Source organism: Galleria mellonella, unplaced genomic scaffold (genome assembly GCF_026898425.1).
Source record: "Galleria mellonella isolate WM207_F2 unplaced genomic scaffold, CSIRO_AGI_GalMel_v1 utg65, whole genome shotgun sequence".
NCBI lineage: Eukaryota > Metazoa > Arthropoda > Insecta > Lepidoptera > Pyralidae > Galleria > Galleria mellonella.
In genome coordinates, this window is record NW_026442138.1 from 4,045,213 (window position 1) to 4,062,283 (window position 17,071).

Genomic DNA, 17,071 nt, shown 5'->3' on the forward strand with positions numbered 1-17,071 from the left:
GGATGTATTTTAGAACATAGGACCTATATTTGTCAAACAGGTTTATCCACCTTATAATAAATGCTAAAAGCTCATGGCATAATAACATGTTCTACGAATGTTGTAAGGTAATATTCTATAAGACATAAGTTTAAATTTTAATTATATATTGGCAAAATCCACTAGAAAAAAGGAAAATATTAAATTTTTTAATACAGTAATCTACTAAGAAGTACTTTGTGTTGTTGTAGTGTTCTGCATTGATGGATGCCTATCTTAACATTTAGGCAGTTATGTGTAATTGATATGTTTATAATAATAAATATATGGATAGACAACAATTGTTTTTTTTGTATGCCTCAATTTTTTCCATACTTTTTATATATATATTATAAAACAATGATAAATTATCATAGATATTTTTTTACGTTCTGACAACACAAAGTAATATTGAATTTATAATCCTTACTAATATCTCTGTAAAAAGAAATAGATAGATAGATACTCTTCCTATTGTTTCCTCCAAAAGATTACAATAGTAAACTTATTATAAATATAAATAATTACAAGAAACAATCACAATGAGAAAACAATGGGCGACCTTATCGCTAAGAGCGAACTCTTCCAGGCAACCTTTGGATGGAGAGGAGTAATTATAAACAATTTGGTAGGAGGCACGATAAAAAATTTTGTTAGTTCTAGAAATAGGGAATGTAATACATATAATAATATAAAAATTATCCCTACTCATTATTATTATATATATACACATGCACTTCTTATACTGTGTTAATATTATAAATATGAAAATAAGTTTGTTTGATATCTTTCGGTGCTTTTATATGAAATTGGTATGCTAGTACTATATTGTACGGAGAAGGGCATTGACTATCATCGAAATATTTATCGGTCACGCGGACAAATTCGCAGACAAAAAGTAATAATCTATAATTACCACCAAACTTTGTACAGTCTCTCTGCTAAAGATTTATATTTATTAGTAAAATTTAATTCTTATTTTTGTTATGTGTAAAAATGAAATGGTAAGCCCGTCTACACTATCGATATACGCTGGCGGGGCACCAGTGAAAGATCATCTTAACGAATTTATCAATAATTAACCACAATGATTTCTAGTGAGAATCGCGTGGAGGTCGACCTGTTAAAGTATACTCCTAACAATGTGGCCGTTACATCATTACTATTCCTACCTTTATTTCATATTGGTCCTTAGAATAAAGATATCGCTGTGACGTCAAATTGATATTTTATGTTTAGAAAATTATAATACAGAATCAACTTTTAAGTAAGAGATATAGGTAAGTGCCTATGAAAAATCTAAACATAATCGATTAATTATGAATTATTTTCAACAATTAAAGGATTTATAGATTTTTAAGCTAGTAACATTGTCCTAGACAGCAGTATAGAGTAAGGAGACCTATGGATAATTGGAGACTTCACTCAACTGTCAGATAATTTCACTGACATCAGGAATTGTCAAAGAATTACTCTATATTGTAATTTTTTTTAATATACGGACTTCGTACCTTCTTTAGATATTATTTTGTTTTTATTAATTTTCTAGAATTTAAGCTTAATTTTCTTAGTAAATTTAATTAAAAGTTAAGTATAATGGCTCGAGTATTAGTCGGTGTAAAGAGAGTTATTGATTATGCTGTGAAAGTGAGTAATAATTATCAAGTTCAAAGGTTGCTTTTCACCAGACAAGTTTCATATTTAATATTTTTTATCAGAGAATTAAAAGTTATGAATTAATTATTTCAATTAACCAAAGAAACAGTTTGCTTCAAGTGCCAGTACTTCTAAATTTAAATATATGTACATATTAGAATATTTGACCTTGCTTCAACTGATTACTTTCAGATTCGCGTTAAGCCCGACAAAAGTGGTGTAGTAACTGATGGCGTGAAACACTCAATGAATCCTTTCGATGAGATTGCAGTAGAAGAGGCGGTCAGGCTGAAGGAGAAAAAATTAGCCAGTGAGGTCATTGCAGTCTCATGTGGGCCAACACAATCGCAGGTATTATTATCATCATCATATTCTAGTATCAGTACTACCGCTCATATCAATGTCGTGTAGTATTTTAAGAAGAATTCCTACTGCAAAGTACCAGGTCGTAATCCGTCTAGGTTTTAAAGTTTATTTCCAGTGCCTTAATTTCTGCAAAGTAATATTAATGTATTGATATCAGCACTAATTACTATTATTATTAGTAAATAAGTTTTACATTTGAAAATATATGAATTTTTTTACATAATCCTACATCTACTGAATATGCAGTTTTCTTTAGTAGTACAATATTTCTACTACTATTAAAAATAAAAATGGTATTATTTTAATTTATAAAACTAGCGATCTGTAGGCCTTCTTTAAATCTAATATCCATATCAATCTAATGTCAATGACAATTTTGAACTTTACATTAATGAAATGACAATAAGGAATTAAGCTAAAATTGGAACAGTATAGAACTATTATGTCCCTTGTATTGCAATTTAAGAGTGTGAAACATCACAATTGCAATATATTGGAATTTATTTCAAGAGTAACTCCACTGGTCTAGCTTTGCATGGATAGATAGTTTTCTAAAATAATATATAACCTATGTTACTTATGATAATGTAGCTTTATAAGTGAAAGGATTTTTAAAATTGGTTGAGTAATTTTTGAAATTATCCATTACAAACAATCAATCAAATTTTTTTTTTGTAATATTACTAAGAATAGAATTATAGTTGAATGAGATCAGACAGGTTACTAATAATTATTTATACCTGCAAGATCATTTTAATTTACCTTTTATAAAATAGAAATCCTCTAATGCATAATTCTTAATATTTTTGTTATGCAGGAAACTCTTAGAACAGCTTTGGCCATGGGTGTGGACAGAGCCATACATGTTGAGGTAGCTGGAGCGGAGTATGAGAGCTTGCAACCGATCCATGTGGCTAAGATACTTGCAAAGTTATCACAAGATGAGAAAGTTGATCTTGTTATTGTAGGCAAACAGGTGAGATTTTTTTATGGTTATTTTTAAGTTTGTAGGGTAGGATATGGCAGTGATATTAGTGTTTGGAGGATTAGCAACATAGTCCTCAGGAATGGCAACATATGAATAGTACCTACTATGAGTATCACAGTGTATACTGTGATTTTCATGTTTATAAGTGATGGTTACCACTTTTCATCAAGTAGGTTGTCAACTTGTCATTTCAAAATGTCATTAAAAGAAAGCTTATATTAAAAATGTTACTAGTGATCCACCCTGGCTTTACATGGTTTCTTTAAAGAAAGTACAGCTCACATTATTCACTGATAATGTAGCTTTCTATAGGCAAAAAAAAAAATTAAATGGTTATTTTAAATAAAATCTATTTAAATTAATTGCAATAACTTTTTCACTATGTATTAGGCAATCGATGATGACTCAAATCAAACTGCACAAATGACAGCTGCATTCCTAGACTGGCCTCAAGGAGCATTTGCTTCAAAGGTATGTAAAAATACTAATAAAATATTTAAATATGATAGTTTGGTTTCTTTTAATAACTTGTATTAAAAAAGAATAACTTACATTCAAAGCAACTTTATATCTAAATGTATTAAGCAGTTTATAGGATGACAGTTATTTGGTGGCGGAAACATATTATTATTAATATAGATGATAGGATCTGGCAGTGAAATTATTAGGTATATTGCATAACACATCAATTCTCAGGATTGGTAATGCAGTAGAATATTATAAGCATTAGAGTATATCCTTTGATGTCTATGTTGGTGCTCATATCTATATTATGGGCTAGGAGGTTGTTTGTCATTTGCCAAGATATTTATGGTTTCCAATGCCATCACCACAAGTATGTGTTCAACTCCTATTGAAAGGTTGGATTATTTAATCGGATATGTACTTATAAATTATATGTTTTGAAATTCATTTTATATATAACAAAATACAATTCAGTTATAATAATATAATTCTTCATTGGTAATTATCTAATAAGTTTAAGCTATGATAACCTTTTACGACTTTTTATCAGATATTGTCTTACAGTTATTTGTATAGACTTTATGAAATAATCTTTTATCACACAAATTGATTTACAAGTGCAATAAAGAACATATATTTCAATAAATTGTACATTATATTAATATACGGGTATTTAATTACATTGTTCAACTGCTCCTGTATCACACAAAATGTTAGAATAACTTGTTTTTTAAAAAAGCTAACTTGATAGCATAATACCTATTAACTTGATTATATCAGAACTTTTTTCCTTGTCCACTAATATTTTTTTTTTATTTATTTATATATTAAAGTTACATACTTTGACATTGAGTAGTTATTTACGAGTCTAGTAGAATGAGATATACAAGAATCACAGAAGCGTAGAGATGCTATTTTAATAAACATTTCTATGAATATAGTATTTAATTCATTCATTACTATCATTATTTATTTTTTATTATTGTTTCAATAACTAAGAAACTGAATAGAAACTATTTTCTTCATTCTTTATACTGTATACTCTATATACCTAAATGAATTCAAAAATATTTGAAGCACTGTTGAATTAGCGATCTAAAAATTTTTTTAGATATATATATAACTCAGGAATATCTCTATACAGCTATGTTAAATAATAATTATTATTCCAGTTAGAGAAGACCGATTCTGGCTTGACTGTGACCCGTGAAATTGATGGTGGTCTTGAAGTGGTAAAAACAAAGTTACCGGCTGTTGTCAGTGCAGACCTCAGGCTCAATGAGCCCAGATACGCTACTCTTCCAAATATTATGGTATGTTTTTTATACTACTGAATCTGTCTGACATTATTTATAAACTAATTGAAGGATAAGCAAGCTGAAATGGTAACGGGCTGGTCACATAGCTCAAAGAATCAATATATAGAAGAAATATGATATAGAAGAAAGGTTTTTGAATGATGGCTGTGTTTCGGTTTGAAGGGTAGGATATATAGCATGAATTTACTGGGTACAGAGGAATAACACCTGAGTCTTCAGGAACGGCAACGCATGGGGGGTATCATGGGCGAATCAGTATACTCTGTTATATCCATGGTACTGCTCATGTCTATAGGCGACGGTTACCACTTTCCATCAGGTGGGCCGTCAGCTTGTTTGCCATTCTAAGTTGTATAAAAAAATAAAATAAAAATAAAAAAGATCTTGTATGGACAAATGCAGTGTAGGACGACCTCACACTAGATGGAGTGACAATCTCAAATGCGTTGCAGGTTTTCCTTATGGCAGTCTATAGGGGAGGTCTATAATCAGCAGTGGACAAATGATGGCTGATATGATGATGATGAGTATTGTAAACATGACATACATGTATGGTACCTAGTAAAGCATAGCAAGTGACAATAGTACTACTATTAAGGACTACTCTTTGTTGAATATTCATACAAGCATTAAATATGCTTAAGAATTTTGTTAAGAGCCTAACTTTTTTTTAATTGACAATAAAACCTATCATGTTGCTGCTATTAATATCCAAGTGTATGAATTATTTTTTTGTTAATTAATAAATATGTTCAGATTTTATAGTATATAGTCAGCATTGTTGAATACAAACTATAATATTTTCCTACAGAAAGCCAAAAAGAAGCCACTAAAGAAAGTCACTGCAAAAGACCTCGGCGTGGATCTTACACCGAGGATCAAGGTGGTGTCCGTAGAAGATCCTCCAGTGAGGCAGGCCGGCTCCATCGTGCCCGATGTCGATACGCTCATCGCCAAACTCAAGGAGGGCGGGCACATTTGAAAATACACTGTATATTTATTATAACAGAGTTTATTTCCCTGTATAAATATAAAAATTGTTTTTCTACACGAGATTTTTGTGGAGTACTGTGGATTACGTAGTCAAGTTATTGAATATACAATATTAACAAGTTAACTTCTTTTTATTCCATACATTGTAGTTGATAACATTAAACCGACTAGATCGATTATATATGGCAGTACAAATCAACTCCACATGTTCCCTTCAGTTTTCATTTTCCTATTATATTAGAAAATTTCATCAAAATTTGTCAAATAATTTTCACATTTAAACAAAATTTCCGTACACATATTTTGATTATTTTGGATTCAATTAATAAAATCATGTGTGTACGTGATAACTAATTTTATTAAGTAACTAATACATTGCCTCTCCACTGTAAGGTTCATACCAAACTATTTTTCCCTCGAGACAGCCCGTGACCAGCATATGATACCTAGGGTTGAATTTAGAGCTCACTACTAAGTCTTGATGTATACCTAGGCTTTGTCCTACATCCACCATTGGTTTGGGTCCATTGTTGTTTTGTACGCAGTGAGATAGTTCGCTGCAATTCTCATTCAGTGCTAGGAGCCTCATCCCCCGACCGAAAGGTGAGCAGACTAGTCGACCGTCAGCCGAGTAACATAATTCCTATAAATGAAACAATATATTAATGTTCAAACTTATATCATATATATATATATATATACCAATAAATTTTATAATTAGACTATAGACGAGAAACATTTTTCTATGAACATACATTTTAATATTGTAATAATAAAACAAAGAAAATCATAACTCATAAAATATTCATCACCTGCTTAGACCTTTATGGAGAGAAGAGTGATGATGAGTTCTCGCTTTTTCTATTACACTATACATTTAGGCCTTCAATAATTATTTATTTTATTTATTTATTCATTAAAAATAATTATAACAGCAAAAGCCAAATCAATGTTATAAATCTAGCGTGCTAACATACAAAGTTATAATAAATGTATTTAACCCGACTCTAGATATTTCTGAACCGCTTCTAATATCTTTGGCAGGCTACTACTAAATATATCAATGATGTTTCTAATATTATTCAATAACCGTACTGCGTGAGTTAAGGTAGTGATAATATCTCATTTTGCAGGTTAGCAGCCCATGAACTCTCTTGTGTATGCTACATAAACGAGTTCATGGGACGAGAGGTGTTATTTCTTTATATAATCGTAATTCAAATTCATGATAACCTTTATAAGTCACAAATAAAATATCAATTATGATCTAGTATGTAAACGCGTTAGAATACCTTGATAAATCCTTTGCCTTCATTGGTCTCTTCTATATAATAAAGAAGCCTGTCTCTGTTTTGTCTGATGTAGTGTCTTGTTTCCCATTCGTCGTCACACGAGTTCGCGCGCTCCCCGGATGGTGTCTCCCCCGACGTCGACGGTAACGACACGGGACTGTAGTGAACATGCAGAAATTAAGTGTTTTATAAGTATATAGCTACCAACATCGGATTAGTTTATTCCAATATTTTTAAATTGAATTGAGAATTGTCTAGAGAAGGATCAGGAAAGAAATTATCAGCTACAGGTAAAAACATGTACATATGTGGCTTCTTTAAGGGACCAAGCCCTTGGAAAACTTTAATTATGCCAATGCGTGCAGTCTAACCGTATATTTAATTAATGGATGAAAATAGAATAATGGCTATCAGTATACGATGGCGAGGCACCAGTGAAATATTGTCCTCTCGTGACGAATTTAACTAGAATTAACCACGACCGATTTCCAAGAGAAACCACGTGGTAGTTAATCTCATAGGTATCAGTATCAGGACCTCACAGGTAATCCCTCGGATTTGTTGTATTGCTCCTCTGTCGTCAAGATACGTGTGATACGAGCCTAAGTTTAAACCAGTACGAGGCGCATGCAAGTAACAATTAGGTCGTAACCTGAGATCGGCGTGCGGCGCGAGGTGTGGGTGGTGCGCGTGCGGCAGCAGACGCGCCACGGCGCCGCGCAGCGCTCGCGGTCTCATGGCCGTCGGCGGCGCGATGCCCGTGTTGATGCCCATGATGCGCTGCATGTTAAAGTTCCGTCCCACGCCCCTGGTGTACGAGATAAAATCTCTATTATTTGTTATTATTTAAAATTTTATTCATTATTAATTATAAGTATTTATAATTAATTTGCAACAAATAAAAAAGGATTATAGAACAGACGTTCTAACGCTAAGCATGTCTTTTATTAAAATAAAAAGTTTACATTTAATTTAAGATATTGTTGTCAATTGATGTAATGGCTTTTTATTGGTACAAAACAATATTTTTGGTCCTGCGCGCCGGATGCAGCAACTCACTTTAATTTTTTACATGAAAATTTTGTCAAATTATTAATAATGATAAAATATCTGCTTACTGATAAATTATTTCAATTGACGCGAAACATTTATTGGATAAAGTACTTTGCATTAAAAAAAAAATAAAGGATAGGAATAATCTAATGAGATTAATCAACTCACTAACCTGCTGTATAATTCCTGTAATACCCTATGTTGTTTGATAGTTATTGATGCCTCCCACACATCATTTTGAATACTTGATAATCCCTGGTAGAGGAAAAAAACTAATGAATTGTCTATTATAAAAGAGGAAAATAATGTAGCGATTACGAGAGATTGCATAGTCCAGTGAGTCACTATAAAGTTCCTAGATTATTTATAAACCACACCGATATTGATATTTTGGGCAAAGCATATTGATATTAGTTATACAACACTATAAATATTAATTTATTTTATTGTGTTACACTTTTTGCTAATCGAATACATATTCAAATTTTGTTAATATAGGGGTAGTGCCAACTCTTAAATAACATGTCCCTTATTATTTAAAATGTCAAACTTTTCATTAAAGTTTTTTGGCTTTTTAAGTGTTCTGTCTCTTTCTTTGACACTAAATTCCCAATTTAAAAGAAAATGAAAAATTAGTGTAACACATAATTAAAAGTCAAAAACAGTTTTTTTTTTTTTATGGGACTAATCTGTATAAATATCCTATCAGATAAAAAAAATCCAAATCAGTTTATGTATGTATTAAGTAACAAACATAAAAAGAATATAACCGAAAAAAGGACCTCCTTCTTTTTGGAGTCAATTGAAAATAGGTTTTAATTTTTATGAATAAGGGTGTTAATGTTTACTCGCTGTGTGATCAAGCGTGTAGAAGTGCTAAACGAAACATTATGGTCACTTACACCACCGAGCCTCGAAGAAGTGGCAGTAGATGAAGACCCGTTACTTGGGCTGGGCGGTTCTATTCGTGAAGTGCTAGGACCAGCTTCGGGCTCCTCCTCTCTATCGCTATCTCTTTCTATTTGACGGTCTGATGAAGATCTGGGTTTGAAGCAAATGTTCTGTTAGTTAATTTGTGGAATTAAATAATAGGGGTTGCAAATAGGTTTCTTTAGGGATGGCAATGGGGAAGTGACTTTTTTTTTTTTTTTTTATACAACTTAGAATGGCAAACAAGCTGACGGCCCACCTGAAAGTGGCCCACTGGAAAGTGGTAACCGTCGCCTATAGACATGAGCAGTACCATGGACATAACAGAGTATACTGTTTCGCCCATGATACCCCCCATGCGTTGCCATTCTTGAGGACTCAGGTGTTATTCCTCTGTACCCAGTAAATTCACGCCATATCCCACTCTTCAAACCGACTTCTTCAGTATTATTGTAAAACGTCTTTAGTATTATTGTAAGACATCCTTAGTATTATTGTAAGTTGGCATACACGATTGCATACCACCACTACGGTATAAAAAAAAGGTAATAAAGAATTATCAAGACTACTGGAAATAATATAATATTTTAACGGATCCCTCTTTCCTGATCGTGAACCAAATTTAACGATTACCCAAATTTTTTTTATTTATTAAGTACTTATCCACTTTCATAACTAGTTTCATGCATACACCTCAGTTCTGGAGTTTCTTGGCACCTTCATCCGATAACACAGTTATTTAATCACTAAAGTAATTTGAAGTATTTTTTCCACTTTCGTAAAGTTTTAGTATATCGCTTTCATCAATCTTTTATCAGCCAATAGATTTTTTTTACGTAACTTAGAATGGCGAACGAACTGACGGCCGACCTGATGGAAAGTGGTATCCGTCGCCTATAGACATGGACAGCATCATGGATATAACAGACTATACTGACAAATAAAAAAGAAATAATAATTAGATAAATTAAAGCCGCATTACTTGGGACGTTTTAATGTAGATCTACCTGCCTTGATGCCTGCATCGGACCATAGATTATTAAGTTTTTATTTTTTGTTCCACGACACTCCTTTCATTCATATAATATTATTTGATTTGGTGGTGTTTTTGATTGTTAAAATTTTGTAAAATTGTGAACATTTGATTGTTAAAATATATACAATGATGTCCTAAAATTGATTACGGTACGATGGGACTGACGTGCCTAAAAGGACAAATGTCCCTAAATAAAGAAAAATAAAAAAAAAACTTGGGACGTTCATAAGAGATGGCCGTTTTGCACGACTAGCTCGAACTTCTGAAAATGCTATGTCGGTGTAGTGTGTAGCGTGTAGTGCGTAGTGCGTAGTGTACTCACGGGGCCTCGCCGGCGGGCGTGACGGAGGTCTGCGGGCGCAGCGGGCGCGCGACGCGCGGGCGCGGGCGGCGCAGCGAGCGGCGCGGCGGCGGCCGGCGCGGCGGCGGCGGCGCCTGCGCGCGCCGCCAGTCTCGCGTCGACTTGTCCGACGGCTCGCCGCTCGCCTGGATGTCGTGGATGCACGACCACTGCCACGCGCCATTACCAACATTAACCACTTAACTGTGTCGCGTCCGATCAGCGGACGATGGCGGATGGCGATAAGCTTTAATTATTGTAAACAAACCACCTCTTGTCCCTGACGCCAAGAATGTACGTAAAATAATGAAATTGTAGACCAGAGGGAGACTTTGTACAAAAGTCGATTGCTTGGGTACCTCTGTCCCATTCGTGTTTCAACCGTGAAGCAGTTGTGTTTGCATGGCTGTGTTTCGGTTTGAAGGGTGGGATATGGCGTGAATTTACTGGGTACAGAGGAATAACACCTTAGTCCTCAGGAATGGCAACGCATGGGGGGTATCATGGGCGAAACAGTATACTCTGTTATGTCCATGGTACTGCTCATGTCTATAGGCGACGGTTACCACTTTCCATCAGGTGGGCCGTCAGCTTGTTTGCCATTCTAAGTTTTATAAAAAAAAAAAAAAAAAAACTTAAATGTCAATTGAAGAAGGACTTTTTTTGGTCCATGTTTATAAACAAGTGCTGTATCTATTCTATCAAGTATATAATATTGTACAAAAAATATATAATTTTACATCCAGCAAGGTCTTAGTTTTTTAATAATTGAAAAATAAAAGGTAATTTATAGGTGACCCCATTTTATTTCTCACAGAACAGTTTCAATGCAATTCAAGTTGAGTGTAGTATAAGATATTACATAAGGAATCTAGTTGGAATATAAATCTAATCTGAATTTTATATAATTCCAATTTCGGAAAAATCAAGTTTTTTTTAAACCTATACGTTAAAAATCTAGTCTGTGTAAAGTCCGCTCAAATCATGATCTCAATTTTATTTTCAAATTACGATTTCAATTATTATTACTTTCTTATTTAGTGGAAAAAACATAGCATCTACACAGTGTAAGAAAGATTAACTATTTGTAGTTTTTATGACTTACTTCAGATCTGTCGTCGTGGCTAATATTTCTACTTAATGCACTCCAGCCTAGAGGATGTATCTGAAAAGAGATTAATTTTTTTGTTCAATCGTAACACTGTGAGTCCTGTATAAGTAAATTGTCATTTCTTCTGATATCTTTTAAAGTAATCATGTAATTTTTAACTGATACAAACGTACATTTGAAGCATTAAGAGTACCCGGTGACTTTGTTCCATAAAAGAGCGTTTAACTCATTAAAAAATGATCAAAAAATATATTTAGTTCGGTAAAGAAAAAATTAAAACAGCAATCTAACCTGCAGCGAACTCACGACCTTAGCGTCGTTCCCATCTGGGAAGTCCGATACGAACTCTATACGGTTCTCCTTTCGTTTCTCATCAAACAAATGGTCGTATAGAGCCGCGATTGGTATCAACTGGTGGCTCGTCTGCATTAACCGGTACAGGTTTGGCTGGAATATGTATGAATTATAAGCATTTTCAAGAATATATCGCACTGACTTTTATCAGCGAATCGGTTCATGTGACCGAGATATGTTGATTGATAGGATAGAAAGTAGCTTTACTTGTAGTAGCATGCTTCCATTCCAAACAGTATGTATATATAACTTAACGATTGTATATTATATAATAATATTTTGGAAGGTAGAGAAATTTGGTGTTTTCTTCATTTTATAATGTTAGTGTGTCAGAATTTTGTGGGATCTTTTAATAGTACAGGTAAAGCACATCTTCTAAATCTTAATCCTCAGACGTGGCAAAACGTATGAAGTGCGATGAGTGTAGCGTATTCTGTGATATACAAGGTACTGTTCATATGTATAAAGTTTACTTTCTTTCAAACACAACCCTTAAACCCTTAGTTTGTTTGCTATATTATATTTTTTAGACATGGAACACTGACTATAAAACAATTTAAAATAAAACTTTCAAATACCTTAAATCCGTGCAAATCTTGTGCTAAAGTGGACAGATTCAAGTTGTGAATAATGACGAGGAGACCGCCCGTCGTACACATAACCATTTGCCGAGCATCCGGCGACAGCCGACACCGCATCAGGCCGGACGCGTGAAATACTCTTTGGTACACCAGATTACATTCTGTATAAGAATTAATATCCCATGTGTAAATACTGCCGTTCAGTTCCGACGTGACTAGAAGCTTGTCTTTGAATGAGAACTCTATATTTTTCACCCACGACGTGTGACCGCTCAGTGAGCGTATTTTTTTCTTCATATTCCTTATATCCCATAATGCTATTGTGGTATCGTCTGAGCATGTGGCGAACATTCTTCCGTCTAGAAATCTAGAAAGAACACCATGTTACAACTCATATAACTTATATAATATATAATGCCATCTTAAATGCGTATACTTTATTATTATAACCATTATAAATCGAACAATAATACCTTTTAGAATTCTAGTCAATGAATTAAAATGATTGATTTTTTTTATTGAATTTCGAATTTAGACATTTAGAGTTTTTCTAGTACAGATATGGAAGGTATGTTATTCGAATTAATTTTATCTTTATGTGTTATATTTTAATGAAGCTTATGTGGTGATTATTTATTTTAAACCAAAAGTATTGTACTACAGATAACACATTATAGAAAAAAACTGGAGCATTATTTGACATTATGTTTATACATAGACATTGTGTTATATATATATATATATATATATATATATATATATATATATATATATATATATATACATACATACATACATACATACATACATACATACATATATATATATATATATATATAAAGAAAAGAAAAACGACAAACAATTTCAGTATAACCTAAAGTAAATTGTGTAGCTAATATGTTGATTTGATATAAAAAGAAATTTAATATCAGCTTGGCACTACTGGGCATAATGTCACCTCAATAAAGTAAAACTTAAAAGCTACATAACAGTGTACTTTCAGATATGTCTTAGCGAAGCTTGGTTCGCATTTTGGAGTGTGTAAAACAAGACAATACTGAAGTGGGCAAAGTCCACCCAGCCCCCTCTATAATATGCCTATAACTTTTCTCCAACTCATATAATATGCCAGATCTCATAATGCATTAAAACACCAAGAGGTAACTAATACATTTCCATATTTATAATATTGAAATATTATTATAGTACATGGTTTATAAGTTTTGAACTTTAAAATTTATAAACCATATTTATTGCTTGTTATGAAACAGAATTGTAATCAACTCTGTACTGTTTTGAATTCCAAACTAGGTAGGTAGGTAGATTCATAAAAAAAATTACTAATAAAAAAATATAATTAGGTTAACTCCAATAAAAAGTTATTTATTATTATCATTACCAAATATAAACTATCAAGCATTTCAAAATATGGCTTACTCAGTCTCAAACCACTAAACTTAGAAGGCTTTTTGATTTTATTATTGTATTTTACTAAACATATCATGTGTGTTAATCAAGTGTAGAGTCTATCTGTGTACCAAGTTTAATACATATCCATTTACTATAAATAGGTAAAATAGAGCAAAATATATAATTTTATATATTGTAGTTACATATAACCCACTGATGAACTACTTATAACTAGCTTTTCATCCATCATTTCATACCCATGTATTTCAAAAGTAGAAAATCCAAAGAAATAGGCCACTTCTAGATAGCATATCAAGATAATACATACACCAGACTTTAAATTAGATTTAGAATAGAGTTCTTAATTTGAATATTATATATTGGATAATATTCAAATTAAGAACCCTGCCTAATTAAAACATGTAATTAAGTAAAGAATATCCAAATATCTTTAATTTCACATTAATAAAAAGTTGTAAACAAATAACAAATTTATGTAATACTTTACAGTCAATACTTACTTAACACAGTTCACACAATCTGAGTGTGCAGCATTCACTGAATGAATCCTCTGATGTGTCAGTGGGTCAAATATTTGTATGGATTTCTTCTCACATGCAGCTACTAATAATGTACTGTAAATATTTATACAAAGTTATGATCTTATCACCAAGATGGATTTATGTAATTCATGACATAACTAGCTAAATCCTGTAGTACTGGTTATGAAAACCAAGAGAGACAATACCCTGCTGTGTTCATATATTTTCTTCCTACTTAAAATAATAAAAAAGAATGAAATAAATAATATACCAATATACTTAATTCATTGAACAATATATAGATAATGACATTCTATATATACAAAATATCATTGGTTTTTATTAAGTATGTGATAAATAAAAGCCAACCATATTTTGTGTTAATACAATAAGATATAATATGCAAAATTTATATAAAGTAATAAAAGTTAATGAAAAGAATATATAAATGTAATTTAATAAATTATTTATTCTCCATTGAGTAATTTTATTTTTAATTTAAAATGTACATAGTAAATGCTGGCCAATATTTCTTGTAATTTTTTACTATAATAATGAGCTTAATTTAAATAAAGAAAAACAATTTCTGTATCAGGTTTGCTGGAAGAAAATTCTTACAGATATAAAAGAAAGAAAACAACTGTATTAAATTTTTCTTTATAGTCTGATGTTTTTGTGTGTGAAATAAAATATAGATATCTAAAATAATAAAAGAATTGCAACTCATATTTTGAGACTCTTAACTTACTATAAACACAAATAATGATCAGCTGTTTAAAGGCAAAGAATTTCTTGTAAATGTATTTATTAGAATGCTGTTAAATACAAATAATTCAAGGCTAACTGGTTAAGTTTAAAAAGACCGCACTCACCCTTCCGGGGAAAACTCAAGGTTGAAGACCCCACCAGTGGGAAGTGCGTTGGCTTGCTCGCAGTCCCAGGATGCTATCGGTTTCATGCCACAATAAAGGCTTCGTGCCATAGCATCTCCAGCTCCAATGGGCGTCCCGAATCCAGTCTCTCTTCGCATCAGCCGGTATGGGCTGAATGCCGAATGCCTCGCCATAAAATTCATTCTGTCTTTGTTGGGCATTATGTTACAAAAACTTAATGTGTGGCAGTATAAACGAGCTGCTGCATATAAGTACACGACATATCAATCAAATTAATTTAAACTATTAAAAATCTATTGTCACACATTTCAACGTGTTCGTTTAATAATTTAATTAGAATATTAGATTGTAAAATATTATAAACCAAAAGTAATTGACCGTCAGTGTTTGACAGTGGGGTCGATTCTGAAGAACCATTCTCTAAACCTATTTCTAAAATTAAAATTTAGGTTCAATATTACAACTAAATATTTATTCTAAGGATCAATATACATTAAATTTCTAACAAAATTAAATCAAAATTTCTATAGATTTAATTTATGATGACCGTTGAAATGGTATTTTCTTAAAATTATCAATTTAAAATGTTAGGATAAGAGATAATTCAGAAAATGGCATCTCAGAATCGACCTCAGTATGACATATTTAGTGTTGAGTGTCACTTTATCCGATTGACTGTCAATGTGACACTAATGACCGCCATAGACGGTTCAATATGTTTTTCTGTTTTTTGTTTTCAACCTTATAGCAACAAGGTCAAATAATTTAATAGGATATAAAAAATTTAATAGGATATAATTTCATCATCATCAACATCTCAGCCATTATCCGTCCACTGATGGACTAGGCCTCCCCATAGACTAGCATATGGAATGATCCTGAGCCATCTCCATCCATTGACTCCCTGCAATGTATTTGTGATCGTCACTTCATCTAGTTGGTCGCCCTACACAATGTTTGTCTGTATGGGGTCGCCACTCAAGAACCTTTTTTCCCATCGGTAGTCTGTTCTTCGAGTTATGTAGCCAGCCCATTCGGGCTAAGTTGGTTGCTTTGTTTCTTTTGCGGATATCCTCGTTTCGGATTCTAATACGCAAAGAAACTCCGACCATGGCCCTCTCCTAAGCCCGCTGATTAATTTGAAATTTTATTATTTTATTTAATTTTTAAGACATCACTAGTGACACGCATTGCTTAAAGACCTTCGTCTTCAAACTCTGATGAAGGAAGATATGGCGTAGTTTTCCGAATGCTGCTCAGCCGAGTTGGTTCGTCAGCCTCTCGGTTGGAGTTGGACTTACTTATTCGGATAACTTGTCCTAGATATCTATACTCGTCGACAACTTTGAGCGTAGTGTTCTCGATCGTAACTGGTATACTAATGTAATTAAATAAAGACATTAAATATTCAGAACTGCTATCTATCAGAGTTTCTCTTAAACCTCAACTCCAACCCTCAACAGATGTGACATGGAGGTTAGACATGATTTTAGTCTTGTCTATGTTCATCTTAAGACCTACCTGATGAGGATATAAGATATAAAACTAGATTTCCACTGAATACAGACACGGACTGTCCAGTGGAGGATAGGCATATAAGATAGTCTATTTAATCTTTGATTTATGAAACAAGTCGTGATTAATCAAATTTAGAATCCTATTTACACAGCAACATTTCATTACCACTATGTCTTAAGGCAAAAATATGAGTGAAAATAAAATAG

The 17,071-nt window shown here is 32.5% G+C and overlaps 2 protein-coding genes across 2 annotated transcripts; one reads left to right on the forward strand and one right to left on the reverse strand.

Annotated features, from left to right (window-relative positions):
• The first annotated feature begins 1,485 nt into the window (after positions 1-1,485).
• On the forward strand, positions 1,486-5,929 carry LOC113519660 (electron transfer flavoprotein subunit beta). The gene is made up of 6 exons (XM_026904816.2): positions 1,486-1,665; positions 1,867-2,025; positions 2,858-3,016; positions 3,419-3,499; positions 4,666-4,806; positions 5,624-5,929. The coding sequence occupies exons 1-6, from the start codon at positions 1,615-1,617 to the stop codon at positions 5,792-5,794; spliced, it is 762 nt and encodes a 253-aa protein (XP_026760617.1). The 5' UTR covers positions 1,486-1,614; the 3' UTR covers positions 5,795-5,929.
• Positions 5,918-15,758, reverse strand: LOC113519839 (DDB1- and CUL4-associated factor 10). The gene is made up of 11 exons (XM_031913396.2): positions 15,327-15,758; positions 14,434-14,547; positions 12,500-12,869; positions 11,859-12,014; positions 11,562-11,621; positions 10,439-10,626; positions 9,053-9,191; positions 8,323-8,405; positions 7,750-7,905; positions 7,098-7,254; positions 5,918-6,448 (listed from the first exon to the last, which is right to left on the reverse strand). The coding sequence occupies exons 1-11, from the start codon at positions 15,545-15,547 to the stop codon at positions 6,173-6,175; spliced, it is 1,920 nt and encodes a 639-aa protein (XP_031769256.2). The 5' UTR covers positions 15,548-15,758; the 3' UTR covers positions 5,918-6,172.
• Positions 15,759-17,071: the final 1,313 nt, after the last annotated feature.

Coding starts and splice junctions, on each gene's coding strand:
- LOC113519660 (XM_026904816.2), top strand. CDS start 1,615: ATGGCTCGAGTATTAGTCGGTGTAAAGAGAGTTATTGATTATGCTGTG. Junction 1,666..1,866: donor TTATTGATTATGCTGTGAAA/GTGAGTAATAAT, acceptor GATTACTTTCAG/ATTCGCGTTAAGCCCGACAA. Junction 3,017..3,418: donor TTGTTATTGTAGGCAAACAG/GTGAGATTTTTT, acceptor ACTATGTATTAG/GCAATCGATGATGACTCAAA.
- LOC113519839 (XM_031913396.2), bottom strand. CDS start 15,547: ATGCCCAACAAAGACAGAATGAATTTTATGGCGAGGCATTCGGCATTC. Junction 11,622..11,858: donor AGGTCGTGAGTTCGCTGCAG/GTTAGATTGCTG, acceptor ATCTCTTTTCAG/ATACATCCTCTAGGCTGGAG. Junction 7,255..7,749: donor GCGCCGCACGCCGATCTCAG/GTTACGACCTAA, acceptor TGTTCACTACAG/TCCCGTGTCGTTACCGTCGA.